This window comes from Scomber scombrus, chromosome 20 (genome assembly GCF_963691925.1).
Source record: "Scomber scombrus chromosome 20, fScoSco1.1, whole genome shotgun sequence".
Lineage (NCBI taxonomy): Eukaryota > Metazoa > Chordata > Actinopteri > Scombriformes > Scombridae > Scomber > Scomber scombrus.
The window spans coordinates 4,995,947-5,020,986 of NC_084989.1; the positions used below are offsets into that span (position 1 = coordinate 4,995,947).

A 25,040-nucleotide genomic window follows, 5' to 3' on the forward strand; every position below is an offset into this window, starting at 1 on the left:
GCTGCAGGGCAAATTCAGAATTGATGGTCTCAAAAGGTTTTCCAGTGATAGGACTGTTAATGCTCACTAAACTGTAGAAATTGACCCCACAAAGAAACTTAAATATTTAGTGGAACTACTCAGGTTAGATTGCCTGCTTCTATTTCTTTCCCTTTTGTCTTCTGATCCATCACCTGTTTTTGGAACTTGGCTTCACATTGTTAAGTTACCTAGAACTGGTGTGTGCTGTCTATCTTTGAGCATTCGCACACAATAGACCCAGTATGTTAAAATCAGCTCAGGTCTCATGCTGAGATTAAATCAACTATATTTAGTGTCCCTGTGGTTGAAAAGATTTTAAGTGCCCACAGTGATTCCTAACATTAGCTTCATTAGACCTTTTTGAGTGAAAAATACATTAACTCCCAGGTTTCACGCTGACAACGGCATACAAATTTAGAGCATCACAAGGCAGAAAGGTCTTTAATTTAATTCAGGCCTTTTCTGGTGATGCTGATGCAGGGAGGAAAGTATTCTCACTTCACAGGAGTCATACTTCAAATAACCTTTTACTGCTCATGAGTGAAGAATCGGCAGAGAGTTTGTAGTGACCTAGCTATGCACAGACTCACATTGCTGCCTCTGAAACAGATGAGGCAATATCTGGGTTGGCTGCTTAAATATTTAATGAGTGGAATTTTAATGAGCTGATACAGTACGAGAATGTCATGTGTTTTAAAGGTGTTAACTTCTTTTTTTTTTTTATATTTCTTGACTGATTTTTTTTTTTTTATATGTTGAATCACTGAATATTTTATTTTTTTATGCTTATTGAAAGGTTGTAACGTGGCTGTGTTTAAACCTTAGCTGGTGTTCATAGCTGATGTTCTAAACACATCAAGTTGATGTTGAAATGATGATGACCATTGACTCATGTTTCACATAATGCAGATGTTATTTAGAGACTCGCTGGTCTGAATTTTTGTTGCCAAGAACCATTTTTTGTTGTTGTTTGCGGCTAGTGTCCAATTAAGGACGGTAAAAAGCAGAAAAAGACATTGCAGAAAAATGAAAGAGGAGTTCCAACTTCAGCGTCTGCACTTTGACTGCTTTGTTTGCTGACTGTCGTGACTATGAATTGCTTGTTCCTGCTTTGCCAGCATTCACAAACTGCTCAGAAGAGAGAGTTAGAGAAGGGTTGAGGTGGAGGAGGGTGGAGGAGGTGGGATTTAGGGGGGGGGGGGAAATTGTTCGTTTTAGAGATGAACATCCTCAAAGAGGCGCTTCTTCAGCCCCCGGAGACCGTTACTTAGCAACCTGATGCCACGTTGCCAAAACTAGGTCCTGTCTTAGATTTTTTTTTTTCTTCCTCTCTTTTATTTTCACTCACTCATGGGGTAACACACCACCCTCACTTCTTGTTTGTCTACCCACCTTTCTCTTTCACATTCTTTTTTTTTCTCCATCTCTCTCTCCCCCTCTTTCTCTGACTCAACTCCCAACAGGGGTTTTACAGTTCTCAGAAAGGCAACGGTTTTTTGATCTGTCGTTTCCCATTTTTCACAGGGTGAATCTCTGCCCTCTTCTCTCCCTCTCTCTATCTCTCTTTCTGTTTATTGTGAGTCAGGTTGAGGCCTGGAGAACAAGCTCACTGGTGCTTCTGCAGATCCCCCCCCCCCCCCCCCAAATATTTCCTCATCTCTCTTCTCTTCTCTTCTCTTCTCTTCTCTTCTCTTCTCTTCTCTTCTCTTCTCTTCTCTTCTCTTCTCTCCTCTTCGAGGTCATCTTACATGTTTTTGGAGCCAGGACTGAAGTTACCACGGCAACCCCTTTAATAAAAACTTTAATAACAGACAGATAGAGGTCCTGAATACCTCTCTTTAGCTGCTTTGTGAATGCTGACTCTGCTGTCTTGCTGTGCCCTTCACCTGCTCAAAGAAAAACAAATATCCATCTTGATGCTGTATTGTGACTATATCCGATATTTATTGTTATGTATGTATATCGTTGATGCATGGACCTCTGTGCATACTGTAATTTGAGCTCTCAAACACATATTTATGGGTCTTAATCTAGAGAATGTACTTACTGTAGGAATAATTTATATTTTCTATCCGTTAAGGACAATATGCCATTTTTAGGAAGTCAGTCGGTGTCGCAGAAATAAAAGCTCCTCTGAGTTCTCTCCGTGCTGTAAAGCGTGATGGTGCACTTCTGTTAAATGACTCCCTCTCCCTCTCCTCTCCCCTCCCCTCTTTCTTTTTTTTTTTTGATTGACTGTGTGAAGCCTGTGTCAGTGTTTTACAGTTCCATTCCCCCTGCATCAGTGCTCGGCACTGATTGAATGTGTGTGTGTGTGTGTGTGTGTGTGTGAGGGTGGGAGTGAGAGTATGGTTTTGTTTGTGTGTGTGTGTGTGTCTGCAACATGGTTTACGGCTTCAGCACTTGTTTGATGCTGCAGTTTCTATGGAATAAAAAAAAAGTGTACATCCATAATGACTCTAATTTCATTTTTTTAAAATAACAATTATCTTTTGGTGATATCGCAAATGAATCATTTTAAATGTCTACTCCTCTCTGCATGGATCTGATTTTGCCTGTATTCAAAGTATATTAGCTGAAACTAATGTATCCCATGCATAATACACTCCTGTTGCTCAGTTTTATGTTATCACAGTAATATTGTTTGATACATAAGTGCATGAGTGCCAAGACTCCTCCATTTCTGCACACGGCATTTGAAAGTTTCTGCTGCCCCCTGATGGCTGCATTAAGATACTGCACACAAAATCCTTCTGCTGTATGCTGTAGCCCAGAAAGTTTTTTCTATCTATCTATCACGCATTTATCACACATATTTCACATTTATTCACCTCATTACTGTTTTTGACAGTTTTGCAACATGCGTCACATGTTTTAGAGACAGTGTATAAAACAGGACTCAAGCAGAGACAGTCTTAATATGGCACAGACAGAATGAGTCCACTCAGACACAACCAAAAATAACAAAACAGTGCTGTCAATGCTGTCTGATGATTAGGCACTTTTTATGCGGTGCACTTAAATACAGCATTATGTAGTCACTATATAAAACTCCAGAAAGAGAGACAACCAGGACGACTACAGAGACTCGAGTGACAAGACGAGCAGAGACATCTAAACCAAGCGGAAGCAAAACAACAACAACAACAATTCACACTCATTTTCATTGTTCAACTCGATGAGTCATGCTATGTTGTTCTGAAAGTATTTCTAGGGGTGAGAGCTTGGTTCTGGATGCTCTCTGAACCTCACTTTAGACTCACTCAGACAGAAAGCTTACAAGGAACTTTCATACAGATTAGCATCCATGATTGGTCAAATGTAGATATTGTTACATGTAGTATGAACAAATATAATCTATTAATGCAGATAGCTTGAAGTTGTTGTCACAGATATTATTGTAGTTTTTGAAGTAGCCTATAGGAACAAAAAGAGCACAGTGGCATGTGTTTTCTTTTTTATTTGACCAGAATGGATCAAAATGTGTTTATGTCACATTTTATATAATGCGTATAAAACATTTAGCTCAAATTCAATTTCAAATTAATGAAAAATGATCATGTAAAATATAACTGTGCACTCCCACACGTATACAGTTTTAAAATGTATTTCTTCGTGTTTAGAAGAAATAGGAAATCTTTAGAATTTTGTTCTAATAGCAAGTACTTCAGTTTTTCTTTGTAGTTTTTCTATCCTCATTAATCCAGAGTACACTGTATTGACTAACATTGCGTCAGAAATGTATTAGTGCACTAATAAAATCTCTATAAAATCCACACGATCCTTATATTATGTAATATTATTTTATTTACATTTACGCAATTGTCACAAAAGATCTTGGCATATAGGAGGAGTAGAAGTGTCCATTAATGTTAAGTTGAGTAAAAAAAAGAACTCTTTACATTTCACCAGCATATTGGCATTGTAGTTAGCATACAGGACAGCGTTCACTAATACTGATTACCATTTGCTACAGCATTTATAAACCCCAGCTGGCATATAAAACTGTATTAAATCATCAAATGGCAGCGAAAATGAGAAGAATAATGACCTCATCGCCTCTCCATAGACATGGTTTGTCAATCAGTGAAAAGAAACAAACACACACACACACACACACACACACACAAACACACACACACACACACACAAACCAATCTAATATACCTTAGAATTCCACATGACATGATTTACATTCATTGCCATTTTTCAGTGCCAATGGAGGAACTGCAGCCAACATACATAATAGAAGAATAACAGGTCAATTTGTGAGATGACACTAACATGAAAATTGAACCTCAGTGCAGGAATCATAATGCTAATGTAGGATTATTGATATAAATGAACATGCTTGTTTGAACTCCTATGATAAAATATAGAAAGATAAAAACTAGTGCAGAGGCGAGTGGGTGATCAGTCCACAGGGTAGCGCCACAGACAGTGTAACTAGAGCAAGAAGAGTCATTTCTGTTATTTTCAGTTCTCAGTGACACATCACATAATCCTCTCTTGTCTTATTCTATTAAGTGTAACATTTTTTAACTAGGATCCAGTTTTTCCTCATCACCAGTCATATTAAACAGGTGTCAGCTGTCTGTCTCATTTCTGCTGGGCCACTAGATACACCACCCAAAGACACCCTCTGCATGCCCTCAACACACCACTGCTCACTCTACCATGAAACATGTGTTTCAAACTGTTTATAATGATTAAGGTTTATTACATTATGAAGTGAAAGCATAGACTGTATATATAATGGACGTAACATCCGTGACGTCACCCATTGGTTTGTGGACTGCTGCTCGGAAGCCAATAGTTTCGGATATGGGCAGCGCCATCTTGAAAATTTCAGGTGCTTGCCGGGAAAAATAAAAACACGGATTCTACTTATATGGGCATCAGGAGGGGCATGGGGCGCCCTCCTGAACCTGTGAACCAATCAACCTGTCAATCACGACGTAGCCACGCCCTAATGCATACCCTGCTTTATCGTCAAATATAAAATCAGGGAGGCCAAAATTTCACAAATGAACATCATACTGCATTGAAGAAGGCTTTAAACTAGCGATTGAGACCATAAACACATTTTGAAAACGTTTACTGAGTTTAGAAATCAAGTGAGAAGTTGGTGAATTCTCCATTGACTTGTATAGAGACGGTAGTCCTTTTGACACCAAAACGGTCGCCCCCTGGTGGCCTTTTGATAGAATGCAGTTTTAAGTTACTTCCGCGTTGGCATCATTTCAGGGGACCAGAACTCCCCGCCTGAGTGAAAGCCAAGTAAAACTCTGTATTTTTCCTATCAGGTAAATGGAAGAAAGACAGGTGGGATTAGTTGATACAATAGAAAACCATTAACATTTAAAATCTTTCCTCTTCCACCATCTCATTTACAGAGGGTCCAGGAACACATGATGATTTCCGTTAAACTGAGCAACCACGTTTATCCGGGTGAAACTCTCCATGCAAGCAGCTGTTCCATCTGGAGCTGACTTTGACCTCTGACCTCCAGGGACAGGACAGCAGAAAAAACACTTTGCACACACTGATCAATAGTTTCTCAGATCATGAAGTCCCATGTGACTGTTCTTATGACATGTGCTCCAAACCATCATATAGTCCCGCCCCCTGCTCACAGCAGGCTTTTTATTCATTCAGTGCACCAAAGTGAACGCCTTGCAACTATCTTGAGTTTTATGCTTTTTATGCTTTTTGTGAGGCTGTACCTCATTTTTTATTTATTGCGCACCTTTTTATTAACAAACTAGATGCATTTATATTGAAACTATGGGATGTTTTTGTAACAAGGCCTGACAGCTGTTCTCATGAGGCGATCAGTTTAGTCATTTAATCATTTTTGTAGATATGATTTGTATTTGTATCGGTGAAAATAGTTTTGAGGACTACTCCAACGCAGTCTCCTAGTCACCTGAAGTATCAGCTGTGTCAGGGGCCTTCCCTTTGGCTCCCTGCTGGTTTGGTGTCTGTGGTTGTAACAGGAGGACGGGGCTCTCCATCCATCCACAGCGGCAGAGATGACTGATGCGGCGGCGGAGACCACTATCAAGGTGGTGTGCCGTTTCAGGCCGCTGAACAGCTCGGAGTTGGCCCGGGGAGACAAGTACATCCCGAAATTTCAAGGGGAAGACTGTGTGGTGATTGCGGTGAGTGTGTGGAACTATTTAGACATCTTAATGAATGATGTGAGCCAGAGTAGTGAACGCAAAGACCAACTTTTCATTCAGTGAAAAACATAATTGCCGAAAATGACCAATAAGTGTGCTTCTCTGTATTATACAGAATATTTCTCCTCGAATTACAAAAACCAAAGAAACACATTAAGTTTGCTGGAGCTGGCGCAGTGAAGTGTTGTGTAAGACTATGTGAAACACTGGAACAAACATAATGAAACAATCTGATAATTTAACCTTAAAAATGTCAACAAATCAATCATCAGAAATCCAATGAGTTCTTGGAAGAGAAAATGCTTCAATCATCACTCTTTCTCTACAGTGCTCTCACGTTTAATCCTATTAGTGACACTCTATTGTAGAACTTATATGCCTTCAGTGAGGTGTAACTAATGTTAATTAGCTTCTCCATGGGTTTGTAAAGCTGTGCGTAATGGAGAGCCTCTGGATGGATTCTGCGCTTTTAAGCACGGACTGATGTCAGTCTAAACTAGTAAACTAGTCCAGATCAGCTTTACATTGTCAGACCTGGCTCAACTTTAATCAGTTAGCTGTACTTTGTCAGTTTTGGCTCAGCTTAATCAGTCTCAGCCTAAATTTATCATTCTCAACCTCACCTACACTTCATAAGCCCGTGCTGTACTTTGAGCCTAGTTCCAGCTTTAGCTAGTTATGTGTTTGCATGGGGTTATTATAATGCCAACATGCTAACATGTTAGTGTGCTGTGTAAGCTGACATAATACAGTTCGGGCTTATGGATATTGAGCTAAACATTAAAAAGTTAGGCTTATAAAGTGAACCTGGAAAACAGAATCTGAGCTGTTCTAAAATGTCTTGTGAGTCAGTGAGTTAGTGAAGGAGGGAGGGAGGAGGGACGAAAGCTTGTAAAAATGAACATTTGAATTACTGAGAAGAGAAACATGACAAATACTAATGCTTCTGTCAAGGCTCAATGGCTCACTGAATAGTCTAATGACTATAAAAAAGGATGTGAATCATGTTATATGTGTTACACCAAATAAGGGAATACATTCTGGAAAAAAACTGTTCATCCCTGAAGCTGTCCTGGAGGCTTGTTGTAGCACACACCTTATTAACTTCACTTCATGCCGGTTTTCCCCATTGACTGTATATAAATATGGACAACATGACAATACCCCAAAAGTGAACCCAAAAAATCAAAGTACACGTCATATACATTTTCCCTAAAGATGGTTTCTGTCATTTTATGTAGTCTAAGTGCTCCTTTTTCTGATAAATGTGTTTTTAATTAGTTATCTAAGGATATAAAAAGGGGGTGTGACATCACGATTGACATCTGTGACAGCCGCTCTAAAACCTCTGTCAGATGGCAGGCCGGCTGAGGGGGCGTGACCTGCAGGCCTACTGTACTGTGTAGAGTCTGGCTGCAGATGATGTCATACAAGTAAGATGGCAGTTCCTGGAAAGCAGATATTTTGGCTTCACTTTTGCATAGCAGTAGGAAGTGGACACATGTTGACCAAATGTATATGCAGTCAATGGTTTTCACTTTCATTTGTTACTCATCTGTATTCTGAAGTTCATTTATATATAGTATTGAGCAGCAATCTTTTCCGGGTTGTTATGGTTGTATAACAGTAGCATCTTACTGAAAAATATCCCTCTCCTTGATGAACCCCTGATGTCTATGACCAAAGAAAATCTCAAGAATAATAGGCTACTTTGTTCATAGGTTTTGACTCTCAGTCACAGGACGACTGATATTCAGTCCCTTCAAGTGGAAAAGTTTGGATGTAGTGGTGCTCTGTTCAGTCATTGTAGATCATATCAAAGACTATATCAGGCTTGGCCAAAGATACATTATATGCAGATTTTTTTCCCCCGACCCACAAAGCAACACAATAAACAGCCAAAGCCAACAGAATCAGATATCAAAATATTTTTGAGCTTTTTTCAGACCTCACTGCCAAAGAGAAAATTATATTGGTTCAAAACTAGTCCCAGCTTATTAAGTGTTTGTGGCCAGCTCATCTGCTAAGGCCCCCATATTTCAGCTGTAGTGACACAGCTTTCAAGAGACTGGTGGCTTAGTTTTAGTACATTGGTTTTTATAAGGCTAATGAAGGTGGTATTGAAGGAGAAAAGCCCCCCCCCCCCACACACACACACACACACACACACACACACACACACTCACACACACACACTCACACACTCACACACACACACACACACACACACACACACACACACCGTAATCATCACCATCACAAGACTGGTCAACTGGAAACTATTTTCAAGACATTTGTTATTTTCCTCACAACATCACAGTACAAATCTTGGCAACAGGACTAAAGGCAGGATGCTCCAAGAGCTTAGAACAGTGGTACAATGCAAGCCTTAAGGAGTAAGGAAGCACAGGTGCTCCCCATTGCTTACTTTGGTCTGATAATTTACAGACACTGACGATCATGTCATGTCATATCCAGACTGAATCCATGTACTTTGAGGAGAAAAGTGAAATTCACATTGCATAAATACATCGTTCATGTGTTCATTTTAGTCTTATAACAGCTGTATTTTTTACATAGTTACATTTGCTCACATGTGGATTGAAAGCACACTCATTTTAAATGTTCTTTGTGTTTTTACTTGGATTTCATATGTGCTCTTCCACTCTTCCAGGTCACAGGTTAAAGCCAGGTGCAAACTGTGTTCAAGAATGCCCTGAACAGTACTGTGCCAGTAAGCAGCTGCAGTAACATTGACTGAAAGTCTGAAATTTAGAGATGATAATCTAATCTAGCATTTCTGTGTCTGCCTGATTAAACATTTCAGCCATAAGCAAAACAAGAAACAGCTGCCAGACACATGCATACTACTTTATCATATCAAAAATGAGAATTGTGTGTCGTGCATAGCTGATGAAATATTTTTTAAAGTATTTTTGATGGTATTTTTCAGTTTTCACCACTGTCTTGTGTAATGTAATGCAGTTATGTCATCAGGTTTTACAGCTGCTGCACATTGGTCCTCATGCAAGAAGCCACATACAAACACATTTCCTCTTCTTTTCGTTCATATCTACGATTTGCTCTTGTTTTGTTAGTTCCCATTGATTTCTGGGATTCACCAATGTTTTCTTCAATCAAAGTTAGAGTTATTATAATAATTGGATTATTAAAATTGTGGGCTAAAGAAATACCATTGGTAGGGTTAGGGTTAGGGTTAGGGTTGGGGTTGGGGTTAGGGTTAGGGTTAGAATCAGAAAGCACTTTGCATTTTACATTCAAAAAGAGTTGGACACAAATACAGAGCAGTCAGAAAAAGCAAGGCAGTTATTGAATCTCTACTTTAAACACATTGGGTGTAAAAGTAGAGAATTCTAATCATATTAAAAATCAATATATATAATTCCTCATTAACTGTTAAAGCCTAATTAACCTAATAGATCTTGCACAATGTTGCATTTATACACAGGTCTGCCTAAGTGGTGATCACGCTATAGTGTTTTTCTGGCTGGTTATTAATCCCTGCTTTCTTTCAGTGGGTATAAATGACAAATTACATCACATTCACACTATCCAACACCCCATGAAGATCACAAGTCCATACTGGAAGTCATATCATTCCCATGAATGCATCCTGACTGAGCCCTCTCCCCTATAAATCTGTGTGCATAGATTCGGCAAGCTGACGGGGCAAAAACTGAATAGCCCACCTGTCAAACTGAGTCAGTGAGATGCAGGCAATTTACAGTATGTGGGCCTAATGTTGTGTATCAGTATGTAAATTCTCTGTTATCTCTTCTTCTTCTCCACAGGGTAAACCATACAACTTTGACAGGGTCTTCGGGTCCAGTACGACTCAGGTGCAGTTCTACAATGCTGTGGCTCAGAAGATTGTCAGAGGTAATCTGTACAGTGTGAAACATTTGTAGTGTGCTGCACAGACCGCACCCCTGGAAATACCTGTCTCATTAACCAAATGTGTAATGTCATTGTCTTGATGTGCACAGATGTTCTTGAGGGCTACAACGGCACTATATTTGCCTACGGGCAGACATCTTCAGGCAAAACGCACACAATGGAGGTAATATAACTGTGTTAGCTCCTTTGCTGCAAAATACTGCAAATATGTTGTCCCATTTATACTTTATTTAATCATTATTGTCTCCTTAAGGGGAAACTCCATGATGCTGACATGATGGGAATCACCCCCAGAATTGTTGAAGACATTTTCAACTACATTTATTCCATGGATGAGAACCTGGAGTTTCATATTAAAGTATGTTTTCCCATTTTAATCTGCTGCTCAGATTTGGTTAAATGTCAGCAAAGCATGGTTGAAGGTTTTTTTTAATTACAGGTTTCCTATTTTGAAGTCTATTTGGACAAAATCAGGGACCTGTTGGATGGTATGTATCGCTTATTATTGAGACGCTGCTGCAAACGGCATTATGATTAATTCAGATATGCTTTCTTTTATTTTCCTTTGCTCTTCACAGTCAAAAAGAACAACCTTTCTGTGCACGAGGACAAAAACAGGGTGCCCTATGTCAAGGTGGGGGTTTCAGTTTTATTATGTTGAATTTATTTAAAGTGCAATATTGTTTCTGATTAACTTCCACTGACTTCCACAGTCACATGTTTGTCTCGGCTAATGCATTATTTATGAATGACATGACATGGGACAATATGATTGAAAACAATGTGATACCGTGATGTATAGGATTTGATGAGGTTACACATTACACAGCCTGCTCAGTGCAAACATCTACAAGCACTGTATTTAATGCGATGTCTTTTTTTTAAAGTCATATTACACTCAACTATAAGTTTTAACATATATCATTAGATCCAGTGATAAAGAGTGACATTCAAAATCATAAGAAAATGAAGTAATAAGATGTCTTGTCCTCATAGTTCCCTTAAAAAGTTCTCCATGAAGGCATCAGCATGATACTGCATGTCATGGTTCCCTCTGCTTATAATTGTGTCTCTGTAAAGCGGGCCTGCCGCTGGGGTTGTGGAACAAAGTGTCTCTCTTGTGATGTGTGTGCGTGCGTCCTCAGGGGTGTACCGAGCGTTTTGTGTGCAGTCCTGATGAGGTCTTGGACGCCATAGACGAGGGCAAAAACAACAGAATCGTGGCTGTCACAAGTGAGTTCATACACTGCTGCCTCTCATGGGTTCAACCTCACCGAGTCTCCTGACTCCATCGAGACTCCCTCCAGCCAAGGAGCTGTCTGAGCTTAACACATAAGCAGGGCAGAAATAAAACTGAGGTAAAAATAGGAAAAAGTCAATGCAAATCCTGGACACTTAAACTATAATAACACAGAGCTTTAATCATATCATTTGGCCAATGTCAATTTTTTTCATGCATTTTGAATTAATCCACCAAGAAAGAGTCCAGGATCTTCACCATCTTATTAAATAGGATAGTCACCAATAGTTATTACAGGTTTAGGTAATATGTGCTCAGTAGCCTAGAGCCTAAGTCCTGTACTTAAAGCTCATGATCAAGTGTTTGGTTGTTATGATGATTATACAACTGATAAGTGTAGCACACAGATCTACCTCTGACTTTTCACAAGCTGATTACAGTGAGTTTTTATCCTGTGGAAATAGGTTTTTAGAACACATAATAATGTAGATGTAACTTCCATTTAAGATAAAGCAATGATCAGTGGTTGATGTAGCAGAGGCAGAGCAGTGCTGACTGAATCATACACATCCCATAATGAAACTAATGTCTTTTTCTTAGAGCCTCTCTGCTTAGTATATACCAGTTGTGTTGGTCTTACTGTGTGTGGGTTTGTATGAAATTTGGCTTAAGAAAACATATTCTTACATATGAATGATTGTAAGGATGCTGTCTGGAGGTAAATGCTTTGTGATGCAGTGATGCTGAGCCCAAACACAATCACCTTCAGGGGGAATAAAGTGTATCTTATCTTCTTTTTTCTCTTATCTGCCAAAAATGTATACTCCTGAAACTCAAGCTGAGATACCCACGTGATGTGAACTGAATCATTTTATCAGACTTGAAAATTGGCAAAGTGCTCCTTTAAAACTATACATATCCTACAGTGATATCTTTGCATTAACTGATATCCCATTGCATGATGATGTATGTGTTTTATACACAAAAAAACCCCATAATATTTAATACGGTTTGCTTTACTGTGTTTCTTTGTGTGTGTCAGACATGAACGAGCACAGTTCCAGGAGTCACAGCATCTTCCTCATCAACATCAAGCAGGAGAACACTCAGACCGAACAGAAACTTACCGGCAAGCTCTACCTCGTTGACCTGGCTGGAAGTGAAAAAGTACAACTATATTTTGAGTAGTTTTTTCTTATAGTAGTTTTTGATTGTCAGAGTGGGAATTAAAATCTTTAACTTGGTTATTTTCATAGTCTACTCATACATGTGAATTGCCCTATTACTCTCATCTTTTTTGCTTTATTTCTATTGTACCTAGAGGCACACTTTACCTTTATGTGTTGCAATCATGTAATAAAACTTTAATGACACGCTCCAGCTGCCACTTCCTCTCAGCAGGGGGACACCACAGTAATCTGTCCATCGGTATAAAATGTTAATAAGCCAAGGATAGCACTACTGCATTGTTTGACTCTGAGAATCGTGGCAATAATACCGGTTGTGCAGAGTAATCCTGTCAAATGAAACATCATCATGTGTTATATGTGTTCTTTGTGTTTCAAAGGTGGGTAAAACTGGAGCAGAGGGCACAGTGCTGGATGAAGCCAAGATGATCAACAAGTCACTGTCTGCACTTGGAAATGTGATTTCAGCTCTGGCAGAGGGCTCGGTGAGACAGTCATCAGCCCTCCTGGGTGCAACTGGAACAAATCAATATGATCAACTGATGTACTTTGATATGTAAAACAGTGAGTGATAAACAGTGTGTTATGTAAAAGCTATTGTAGGCCCTGTGGATCGTAATTTATGTTCTTTTCCTGTGTCAGACCTACGTGCCGTACAGAGACAGTAAGATGACCAGGATCCTGCAGGACTCCCTGGGAGGCAACTGTCGGACCACCATGGTCATCTGCTGCTCGCCGTCTGCTTTCAACGATGCTGAGACCAGGTCAACGCTGCTGTTTGGACAGAGGTACACGCACACATAAAATCCTTATCTCCTCTGGTCAGCTTATAACTATGACTTTTTAGAAAAAAACGATAAATTACATTGAGTTTAACAGCTCATATGTGATATGCAAATCCATAAAAAAATGATTTACCACACTGTTTAAGTACAAATGTTATCTATAATCCATGTCAGATATCCTACCTTTAAATCTATAGTGTCTTCAATAATAATCAAAAATGAAGTTGAGAATGTGAGATGACAATTGTGGAAGTTGTGTGAAATTTTAAAGGTAAAATGAACCAATAGTAACACAGCAAAAACGAACCAGCAAACAAAAGATACATTCCTAGAAACTTCAGAGGTCCAGGTTTCCCCTATTATGGGAATCCAGTGAGGTATTTTGCTGTCCTAGTACCATAAAAGCATATCCACACAGTCCTCAGTAACATTCCTTTCAAATAAGGAATGATGTGGGTTAGGGTTAGGGTTAGGGTTAGGGTTAGGCTGAACCCTTAGCTGAATGATCCTCTGTAATGATGAAAGGCACCAGATTGACGATTTACAACATCTCTGAAACCTTTCAGCAGGTTCTGCATTGAAACCAACCTAAAAGTGTCTGCTGTTGATATTCTAAACAGGTCGCTATGCTTTTCTCACCTTTCTGTCCCACCAAGGGCAAAAACCATCAAGAATTCAGTGTCTCTGAACATGGAGCTGACCGCAGAGCAGTGGAAGAGCAAGTGGGAGAAAGAGAAGGAGAAGAACAAGACGCTAAGGAACACCGTCACCTGGCTGGAGAACGAGCTCAATCGCTGGAGGCAAGGTGAGAACCACAGCCTCGTATATCGTATCTTCGGTGTGAAACAATTATGACTTTTAACCATAGCAGAGCAGTCATTGGTGTTACCTACTTGTTCATATAAGCCATATCTCAGGTTTTTCAGCTTCTTTCAACATTCAAATGTATTCTGAAATGAAGAAGGAATATGGAGCCTGGTTTCAAACTTTTCCTTTCTACAGATGATCTGAACTGGTTGACGATGGTTCAGATGAAGATTTGAAGTTTTACTGTTCATCACCTTCAGTCATGATTTCTTGTCTTAGTTTAATAGAGCTGAATCACACACTGATTCTATTTTGAGCTAATGCAGAACATGGTTCAAGAAAGAGACCTTTGTTTCCATGTTAGCCTTGTCATAAAGAATATCGCCATAGTTTTCCCTAAAATGTGTCTTATTCATTTTAGACATGGGAGTTTATAATTTTTCCTCATTATGTCTATTATTAAACATGTGATGCTGACACCCGAAAGACAAACATGATATGGAGTCTCGACTGTCCCAGGTCTTCCTCTTAAAACTAAATGTGTGACCGAGGGAGCAGCAGAGAGAATGAGAGAACAGATATCAAGCACCCGCCACCACCTCTTCTCTGTCGCCCCCTGCAGGAGAGAGCGTGCCAGTGACTGAACAGTTTGACAAGGAAAAGGCCAAAGCAGAGGTGCAGGCGCTGGAGACCGCTACGAACAATGACAAGACACCACCACCCAAACCAGCCCTGACCACCGTACCCGGGGTCCAACTCACAGACGCTGAGAAAGCGAAGTACGAGGCAGAAATGGCCAAGCTCTACAAAGAGCTGGATGACAAGGTGAACAAGGTTCCAGTTCGGTTTACCAATATTGTCCCTGTCACATTTTCTAAGTGTTCACACCTTTTGAACCCACTGGTGTGTATTGACCCACTGCAGTATTTCAAGCCTGTGGTGTGGTTTTATTGCTCAGCTCAGAACAATGTCATTGATCTTGGCTGGTAGCAACTAATCACGCTAAGAAAATGTGAAAATGAGAATTGGACAATACATCAATGTCAAGTACAGTAAAGCATTAATACATAAACACTACAGAACTCCTATAAATATTTGATATAACAGAACAAATCAGGCTCATGCCATTCATAAACCAATCACATACTGTGTAACATCAACATATGATAGTAGTCATATATTAGTATATTGTACAAGACATGCATTGATCCATTGTATTTACTGATATGTTTTGATTTCCCAAGTGATTAATGATTGTATGTGATATGGTAAATACTCATACATGACTTACTAGACATGATGTGCTAATATTACAATAATAACCATTTTCATTTAGATCAAGTAGCCTTACAGAGCCGCTAGCTTAGCTGTAGACTCTTAATCATGTTATTGCATCATAACAATGCCCCAGGAAACAGTAGCATTATCATCATAGAGAGATATGAAAGGCAGAGAAGAAAGCTAAGACTGAATAATTAATGCCTTGCACAGTAAAAAAATCTTAAGGACATGTTTTACACAACAAGTCTTCTTATGATATATACTGCATAGAAATGTCAGGGACAGTCAATCAGTCAGTGCCGGTCCCTTGAGCCCCCCCCCCCCTCATTGGATTAGGTCTCTTAGGGCACTGGGTGTGTGATTTATCAGAGACAACCACAGCTCCATAAAGCTGCTGTCATTATATTTTATTTCAGCACTGAGCCTTTCTATTGGAAAAACCAGAGTAGGAGGTTTTTCATGGAGCCGGTTAAATAGTATGCATTGTCTTAGAAAAGACCCGCAGCTTAGATCTATGTCAGGTCAAGGTTGACCCAGTAAAAGCTTCACTACATTTACTTTAAAAGTATTGTGCTTCAAAATCTCTTTGTCTTTATGTGGCCATAGCTTTAAATGTCAATGGTTATTATGAAAAACCCAAAGTATTGATTTAACACATCATTTATAGCCTTTAACATGTATTTCATCTTCAGTCTTGACTAAATCTTATAACAAACATGATCTTTCCTTTTCTCTCATGTTTGGTCCAATTCTGCTTTATAAACTGTAAATATCTTCACTACGAGAAAATGTATTCATACTTAGACTTACAACGACTGTCCTCGTTCGTGCACAGGGAGCAATTTACTCTGGATTCCACAAATATGACCTTATAACCTGAAAAAGAGTCATACAAGAATAAAAAGCAAAACAATTTCACCTCATTAATCCAGAAATATCCATGAAAATGAAAATGTAATTAATTCATTAAATGTAATTAAAAATCTTTTCCAAAGCCAGATCATTTCACATGTATTACGACACCCATTGATAATGTTAATAATTGATGGTTATTAATGGTAATATAAATCATATTATAGTTTCTTTAAAGTGATAAAATATGATTATATAGCATTATTATGCATATTATTTTTACTAACATAAATCTAATATTGAAAGTGTCTACATTTCTAACACTCATACCTTCTTAATTGTAGTACTTCTTTTTAGTCACCAGATGGCATAGTTGGATGCTTTTCATTGTCGCTTTTATTTGCTGATGAAATGAATGAGTGATTTATTACATTTCTCTTTTCCTCTCTGTCCTTCGCTCCCTCCAGGACGAAGAGATCAACCAGCAGTCTCAGATGGTGGAGAAGCTGAACGAACAGATTTTGGACCAGGAGGAGGTGACAAAATCCCCCACTTCTCTTCCCTTCCCCTCCCTAACACTCCCCCACTGAGCCTCTGTCCTGTTAGCACAAACCCAGTCTGAGGGCTGATGGCAGACCATTAGTAGCCCTGCAGGAGAGGTCAGATTGTTATTCACCCTTAGCAAACACAGGCGCCTTACCAGATTGAACACACAAGGTCAGTTTTTGTACAGAAATGTATGTTGTAAATCAAACATTTAAGACTTTCCTCTGATAAAAAGGGAACACACACCAAAAAAAACATTTTCCCCTCTTTCAAATTTGAAAGCATTTCTTTAAACGTCACTGTCTTATCTTCTGTGCTCGCTGTCCTCGCTTGCAGCTCCTAGCCTCTACGCAGCAGGGCCATAACACCCTGCAGACGGAGCTGAAGCGACTGCTGGCAGAGAATGAAGCCTCCAAAGAAGAGGTGAAGGAGGTGTTGCAGGCGCTGGAGGAGCTGGCCGTCAACTACGACCAGAAGAGTCAGGAGGTCGAGGACAAAGCGCAGGAGTTCGAGGCCCTCAGCGAGGAGCTGAACCAGAAATCTGTAAGCGGGTTCAAATTTGGACATCGTGAGACACCGATGGTCACCTGGTGATGCGTTAACTCGGTTATTTTATAATCCCATACCAGAACTGCTTGACCTCCATTGACTCCGAACTGCAGAAACTGAAGGAGATGACCAACCACCAGAAGAAGAGGGTCACTGAGATGATGTCATCATTACTCAAAGACCTGGCTGAGATAGGCATCGCTGTGGGACGCAACGACATTAAGGTTACGAGTCCCAGCTATCACAGATTGTTAGAACATGACTGCAATTTAAATATACTAGGAACTGACAATAAAGAGACATTTGTTGATATGGACCATGGTTGTATTACAAGCCTCCTTTGGGCCACAAGCCTCCATGTTCCTCTAATGTGAAACTTATTTATCTATTCTGCACATTTTCAATCCATTTAGTCGAGACTTACTAATATTGTTGATGGATGTGTCAATTAAGTGAAGGGATAGTCTATAAAAATTGCCCATAAAATTGTTTATGTTCAACCAACAGTCTAAAACATAAAAATATTCAATTTATAATGATATGTTACAGAGAATTCCTTCAAATCCCAGCATCTGTTCAGCTTTTCTCTGATTCAATTAAACTATCTATCAATCCACTAATTCATTATTTGTAGAAATATGATCATGTGAGTAAAGACTATGACTGTCTGCTTTTATCCAGAAATCAATCCATCTACTTTTGTCCAAGTCAGCCTGACATTAATTTGCAGCTCTGTGCTAAACAGCAGCATGCCGCAACACCAGCTGTGGAGGGGTTCAAGTGAAGGAAATGAATGCCCGATTTGATCTTCCTGACCAGAATACAGCAGATGGCTTAATTATGAAAATGAAGTAACGTTCTGTCGTTGTGTAATGGGTAATTGCCTCACGATATTGAAGTTCCAAGTGGGATCTTATTAAATCTAGAAGGCGAGTCGCTCGATGTCCCTTCCACTTCTTATTTATTATGTCAAGAGATTTCAAGACGTTTTATTGTCACATGCAAAGCAACACAGCAGATGGCGACAGTGAAGGAGGTGAAATTTAGCTTCCTCGAGCTCTAGTTCAAATTAGAATGTAAATAAAAGGGAATAGAAAGGGAAAGGGAACTATAATGATGATATAAAGATTACCTTGTCAAATAAATTAGCTCATCAACAGAAAATGCTTTGCTCAATCATTGTTCATCTTGAATTTTTACCTTTTGGTTGAATAAAATGACTGTTTTAAAGATGTCATGATTAATTTCTTAAATTATTAAAAATAATATTTTTTTTCAATGTTTTGTTTATTGAAATTTTAAATTGAAAACAAACACAACATGTAGCATCCCCCTATAATAGTCTCAGTAATAAGAAGAGAGTGTATCCATTATAATTCTATATCATAAGTGTTAGCTGCAACCATATCTGCCATTCCTCTCTGTTGTATATCAGTTTGTGTAGATGGGACTATTATTGTTCATGTGATTATTGATGAGTGATGAGTAATAATTGGTAAATATTCTGTATATAAAACATGCGTTCAAATTCATGCAAAATGTTACTAAAGGACCACTCTGTTTTCTGGACCCCTCAGCAACAGGAGAGCACCGGCCTCATCGACGAGGAGTTCACCGTGGCTCGTCTCTACATCAGCAAGATGAAGTCAGAGGTGAAGACGATGGTGAAGCGCAGCAAGCAGCTGGAGAGCTCCCAGGCCGAGAGCAGCCAGAAGATGGAGGGGACCGAGAGGGATCTGACTGCCTGCCAGCTGCGCATCTCCCAGGTCACTGCAGCTTTCCTCTGCTGCCTCTGCCATCATGGATACTGTCACCATAGTGACAAACATGGTGGTTAATTAAAATGGCGGAGGCGGTCATCAGTCAAATGGCAGCTTTATAACACGCTGATGGCTTTCTGCACATCACGACACCGTCCATTGGTTTAAAGAGAGCTTACGTGGAGATGTGTGAGCTTTAGATTTACACTTCTTTCTATGCTTTTTTTTTTCTAGCATGAAGCTAAAATCAAGTCCCTGACAGAGAGCCTCCAGAATGTGGAGCAGAAGAAAAGACACCTGGAGGAAAATGTGGACTTTCTCAATACAGAGATAGTGAGAATCAAAGCCCAAGGTGACCACAACGCTCCATGAGAAATGCTTGTAATTAACCCTTTAATGGTCTTCCCCACAATTTGGTAGAGCACATTTTTAAGTTGAGCTCTCTTCAGCAATCCCCAGAGAGTTTTCACAACCTTTTCAGGCTGCTCTCTTCCAGCAAGTTTTCATACTTCATGTTTTTGTAGTATTGTTTCAGGGGGGCTTACGCAGTGATACAGTGATGTGAATGAATCCCTCTACCAAAAAAAGCCAGTAAAACACATTCAAACCACATTAAAAGTCCATTACTGGTAAAGTTTGGATTGGTTGAACATCTTAATGGTCATCTTAACCATCTGTTATAAGTTCAAACTTTTAAAAATTGTGTATGTATGTGTAAATAATGATGTTTTGTGCTTGAAAGAACTCAAATAAAAAATGCATTGCTTCTGCAGCAGGATTCACAGAATGCAAGCGAAACCTCTTCACTGTCATCTATTTGATTTCTGTCTCCCTCCAGAGAATGTGAACGCCATGGAGATGGAGAATGAGATCCAGTCTGCCAATGAAGTCAAGGTAATGTACTAGTGGTGCGGTACAGTCGGAGTATCATCTTATATGCCAACTTGAAATTATGACCAGATGTGTTTGTCTTTTCTTCAGGAAGCTGTGGAGAAGCAGATCCAGACTCACCGAGAGGCCCATCAGAAACAGATCAGCAGCCTGAGAGACGACCTGGACAGCAAGGAGAAAGTCATCACCGAGCTGCAGGAGTAAGACGCCATGCGGAACCCGAACGCTTATCTCTCTGTGTGAGCTTTTTATGATGCGGTGCTGATACTGTCACTGATATATCTGTGCAGTCAGAACCAGGAGATCATGCTGGAGCAGGAGAGGCTGAAAGTGGAGCACGACAAGCTCAAGGCTGCCGACCAGGAGAAGAGCCGTCAGCTGCAGGAGCTCACGTAATGCCTCTACCTTTCGGTCGATGGGAAAAAATGACAGGTTTATGGTAACAAATGCTATCATTAACTTTCATTTCACATGCTGCAGGGTGATGCAGGACAGGCGGGAGCAAGCCAAACAGGATTTGAAAGGACTGGAGGAGACTGTGGTCAGTTATGGACATGTGCATTTAGATTTGAATCAGAAATTCTCCATTTTCTTTCATTTAGTACTAAAATTTGTTTTTTCCCCCCCTCCAGTTGTATCAACCCATGTATATAGTTTTGTTTTTATTTCCACATGTCTTGATATATTGATGTCTGAGATTTCTGTCTGTAGAGATCAATGGAATTTCATTTAAAGTGAGCGTATTGGTTTTAAAGAAAGGGTTGGTACATAGAAAACCAGTAAATGTTTGCATCCTTTCAGGATCAATCAAGTAGGTAAAATAAAATGCAGAAATGTGTAGCGCATACAAGAGTCCATAATGAACTGAAAAGACAACCTGTCACAATCACAAGAGTCTCTGTCTATATTTCAATTGCACTATTTCTATTTCTTAATCTACCTTTTAGTCTACAAAGCATAAACTCATAGGATGCTGTTTGATTGGCTGACTTATGTTTACTGCTGTGAGCTGTGAATCCCACAAATGATATTCTATTCGCTGCTATTGTACGTAGATGGCAGTGATCCAAGAGGTGGATAATCACAACCCTGAACAAATAAGTTGTGGGTGTAATTTGGGTGACCCTTTAATGTCTGCAACCTGTTTTTTTTGCTTTGTTGTTGTCTGAGCCGGGCTTCCTTCCTTGCATTCACACAGGCCCGGGAGCTGCAGACACTCCACAACCTCAGGAGGCTTTTTGTCCAAGACTTGTCTGCCAGACTCAAAAAGGTAATAAGAGTCGCCATGGTAAATCATTACCTTAATCGCCATCCTGTAATCTGGTTCCGTTTGTGATTTAATCTCCCGTCCGATGTGATATCACATGAGCTCTTGTCGACTACGACCGTATCCTTTACCTGGAATGAAGCGAGCGAGCCCCATATTTCTCTCGTGCGCCGCCTGTACTCCATTTAATTTGCACTGTGATGAAATTTTAATGAATCCAGGGAACACAACAGAAAGTGTCTGCAATAAGTAGGCCATCTGATTCTTCAATGGTAGCAGCTGTAAATTAGGGACTCGGGGCCCTCGTCGTGGCACTCGTCTCCAGCCCTCGGGCTCTTGGGCTGGATGAGATAAACAAAAGCAGAGAGCAAAGCCGGCTTTCCTGGAAGACAGAGGGAATATTCCATGGTGTCGTAACCATCCAAAATCTGCTACTTATCATCTCATTTAGACACGAATAGGACTTCTTTCAACAGATCTTCCTTTTTAGACTCTTGATATTCTCATAGATAGTAACTGAGTGCAGCAAATGATTAACACTCAGGGAATTGGGTGAATAAATGAATGCGGGAGTAAAACATGGATTGATGTAGGCGTATAAATAATCTGTGTTTTTGTGTCTGAGCAGAATGCTAAAATGGATTCAGAAGACTCAGACGTCACCGCAGCCCAGAAACAGAAGATTGTCTTCCTGGAGAACAACCTGGAGCAGCTCACCAAAGTCCATAAGCAGGTAAATATACTGTATGTATGTGCTGTAACTTTTTCCTACAAGTGACTTTCAGCAGCTTTTTTAATTGTCAAGGCTGCATGCTCTCGCTCTCCTCTCACTCTCTCTGTTATCTGTTTCCCGCTGTGTAGCTGGTGCGGGACAATGCCGACCTACAAAGTGAGATTCCTAAAATGGAGAAGCGCCTGAGGGCCACTGCTGAGAGGGTGAAAGCCATGGAGGGAGCTCTGAAGGAGGCCAAAGAGAGCGCGGCGCGGGAACGCAAACGCCACCAAGAAGAGGTGGAACGCATTAGAGAAGCCTCCAAGCCCAAGAACATGGGCAGGAGAGCCTCAATAGGTGGGTGACAAACAAACATATAAAAGTATTTTCTGTCTCATTTCTGAAAAGTTGGGTACAAAGAAACAGTGAGCCCAATTGTTTTATAATTAAGAAAGTCAATATTCTGTATTCTGAGCCGACGGTTGAGTATGCAATCCTAAAATCAAGTTCAAACTGAGTCAAAAAACGATATAAATACACTGAATAACAAGACCAAATAGTGATATCTTAATCTTTACTTTGTGCTTAACCCATGCTATCTCTCGACACCCAACCCCAGCCAAGCCCATCAGGCCAGGCCAGCTGCTGGGTGCCTCCCCCTTGCTCTCCGGCAGGTCCAACCTCATTAACAACCAGTCTGCGGGCATATCGGAATGAGGAAACAACAGGCAAGAGAAGAATACACGCTTCTATTTCATTGCCATCACTCTTTCAATAATCTAACAATAGTAATAATAATAATAATTTGGGACTCTTATCATGAGGGGAGTTGTCGTTTCATTTATTTTATCCTCTGTTTCCTCCCACAGCTAATGAGGATGGCACATACCCACACAAGAAGCCAAAGCCCTATGCCCAGAGATGTTTCCAATCCAAAAAAACACTAGGCTTTGACCTGGAACCGCTGCGCCACTCTTGCAACATCAAAGTGTGTATATACTGTATATAAGTACAGCCTGAGTACTGCAATTACTCCCTCAAGCTTCTGGCTTTTGCAAAGAAAACACATTAGCGCCCCTGCAAAAATCCTCTTGTTTTCTTTCCACATGCACACTTCTCCATGTGAGATATTAGCCTGCACTGTGCCAACGTGAATGCACACATATAAGACCTTGATGGCCTCCAGGATGTGAAACGAAACGACCGTCTTGCTATGCAGTTAAAAGTTGGCCTTGTTTGACTTATCTTTGTGTTGAATAGTTCTCAGGGGATTCCTTTGGTTGTGGCACAGATTGTGGATTGTGCACTCGGTTACATTATGGTAAAAATATAATAGGATGCAGATCATTTTTAAAAATTGCTTGCAGCAGCTGCAAATAACACAGATTATACTATAGTGATGAACTATAATAGGAAATATCCAGTAACAGAGTACAGAGATCTCTTTGTGACACTCTTCTGCCTATGCACTTGTATTAAACCACTGTATTCATGATGTTTTAAGGGCTTCGCTAGGCGAGTTAAGAGCTGAGAGAGACACTATTTTGCAGAATATCTCACTTCAAATCACCTGTAGAACAAGAGCAAGATTTTCCATTGTCTGCACACTCTGCCTTTTTTTTTTCTTTCTCTTCCTGGGTGATTTTTACTCTGATCTCATTAGCGTTCAATTTTCTAAGTTTGCAACTAATTCCCCAGTTTCCCAGAGACTATTTGACTCAAGAAGCGCACTCTTGTCTATGGCTCTTTGGCAAATGGTGCACTGGGAATAGGTAGATAGGAAATGTTATTTATGGCTGATAGCTGCAGGCAGGTTTAACGTCTGTCAGCTCTGTTATAGTCACCTTTTTTGCACTCCTGTCTCACCCTGTTATGTTATATTGTCATCTTATGTTATTCACTTTAATAAAAAGAAACACACCGAAGGTTATTATTGACGACGTATGTTACAAAACACCCTTAGCAAAGCAGATACACTGCTGTCTGTTTCAATAAGGGGTTCTCTGCAGCTTCTGTAGAGGAAATAAATTGAAACTGGAAACTTTGCTGTGGTGTGTGCTTTTATTTTGTATCATAAGAGCAAACTGTATGAATGGAGTCAGGTAGATGTTCGTTCATGTGTATGTAGGGTTTTAAATGATTGTTAATTTGTGGATATATTTTTTTAAAGAGCAGAAGGCCTTAAAACTACTAAATAAGAAACAGCTGTTCTTTCAAAAGAAAAATAATGAATTCATAAATAATAAGCTCTTTATGGTGTCTAATATGATTATCGTCATACCCCAAAACATGCACATTTTTAGCCCTTGAATTTCAATGCAAGTCATTAAAATCACAAAGCTTACACCTGTCACTTTCCTCCATGCACCAACAGGGTGCGCCTTCACACAAACAGCCTGTGATGCAAATAGACAACACAGAAGTAATGTGATTCAATTACTGTGCATAAGTTCACAGAATATTCCGAAATAATGTAAACTTGCATTTTTATGCTCGAGGCTCATTTCAGTGCTCTTGTAGTCTGGGTGTTTTCTTTGGAAGGCTTGCAGTGTTCCTGGATCATCAGACCCATAAATCATTCATGAACCTGCCTGGATGGTGAAACTCCTGCTGTGATTGTCTGATTGAGCTCGGCTCACAAGAGGAGGTGGAGCATCTTTATACCATGATTATCCTACTAAATGTGATTATGTTACTTGAATAAAATATGAAAAATAAAATAAGAAGAAATAGTCCAGCACTGATGGTGTGCAATATATAAAATATACTACTTGCACATTTTAGGGAGTTATTTAACCAAAAGTAAAATTAACTGTTACAGATCTTGCAGGGGATCCCCTAGAACTCCGTCAAAGACCCGTAGGTGTCCGCGGACTCTAGGTTGAGGAGCAATGTACCGCGAGGTGTTGAACCGGGAGGGGGCCGGCGGGGCTCTGGACGCCGTCTGTCAGCTCCTGCAGACGGGTGAGGTGGGAGCGACAGACCAGCGTCTGCTGGGTTAAAGACCACATCTACGCCAAGCTCAATGAAAATACACCG

At 40.0% G+C, this 25,040-nt stretch overlaps 1 protein-coding gene across 1 annotated transcript; it reads left to right on the forward strand.

Moving 5' to 3' along the window:
• Window positions 1–6,056: 6,056 nt before the first annotated feature.
• On the forward strand, window positions 6,057–22,718 carry LOC134002609 (kinesin-1 heavy chain-like). Its single transcript, XM_062441956.1, has 25 exons — window positions 6,057–6,185; window positions 10,019–10,106; window positions 10,214–10,287; window positions 10,378–10,482; window positions 10,564–10,612; window positions 10,703–10,758; window positions 11,270–11,357; window positions 12,407–12,531; window positions 12,932–13,036; window positions 13,194–13,339; window positions 13,993–14,141; window positions 14,766–14,968; window positions 16,744–16,812; window positions 17,159–17,365; window positions 17,452–17,595; window positions 18,949–19,137; window positions 19,366–19,483; window positions 19,970–20,025; window positions 20,113–20,222; window positions 20,313–20,414; window positions 20,503–20,563; window positions 21,221–21,292; window positions 21,918–22,022; window positions 22,151–22,358; window positions 22,621–22,718. Exons 1-25 carry the CDS (start codon window positions 6,057–6,059, stop codon window positions 22,716–22,718), a joined length of 2,856 nt encoding a protein of 951 aa, XP_062297940.1.
• The last annotated feature ends 2,322 nt before the right edge of the window (window positions 22,719–25,040 follow it).

Excerpts from the sequence above, each read along its gene's own strand:
- LOC134002609 (XM_062441956.1), top strand. The coding sequence starts at position 6,057 with ATGACTGATGCGGCGGCGGAGACCACTATCAAGGTGGTGTGCCGTTTC. Across the intron at positions 10,107-10,213 it reads GGCTCAGAAGATTGTCAGAG|ATGTTCTTGAGGGCTACAAC; the intron begins GTAATCTGTACA and ends TGATGTGCACAG. Across the intron at positions 19,138-19,365 it reads GCCAGCTGCGCATCTCCCAG|CATGAAGCTAAAATCAAGTC; the intron begins GTCACTGCAGCT and ends TTTTTTTTCTAG.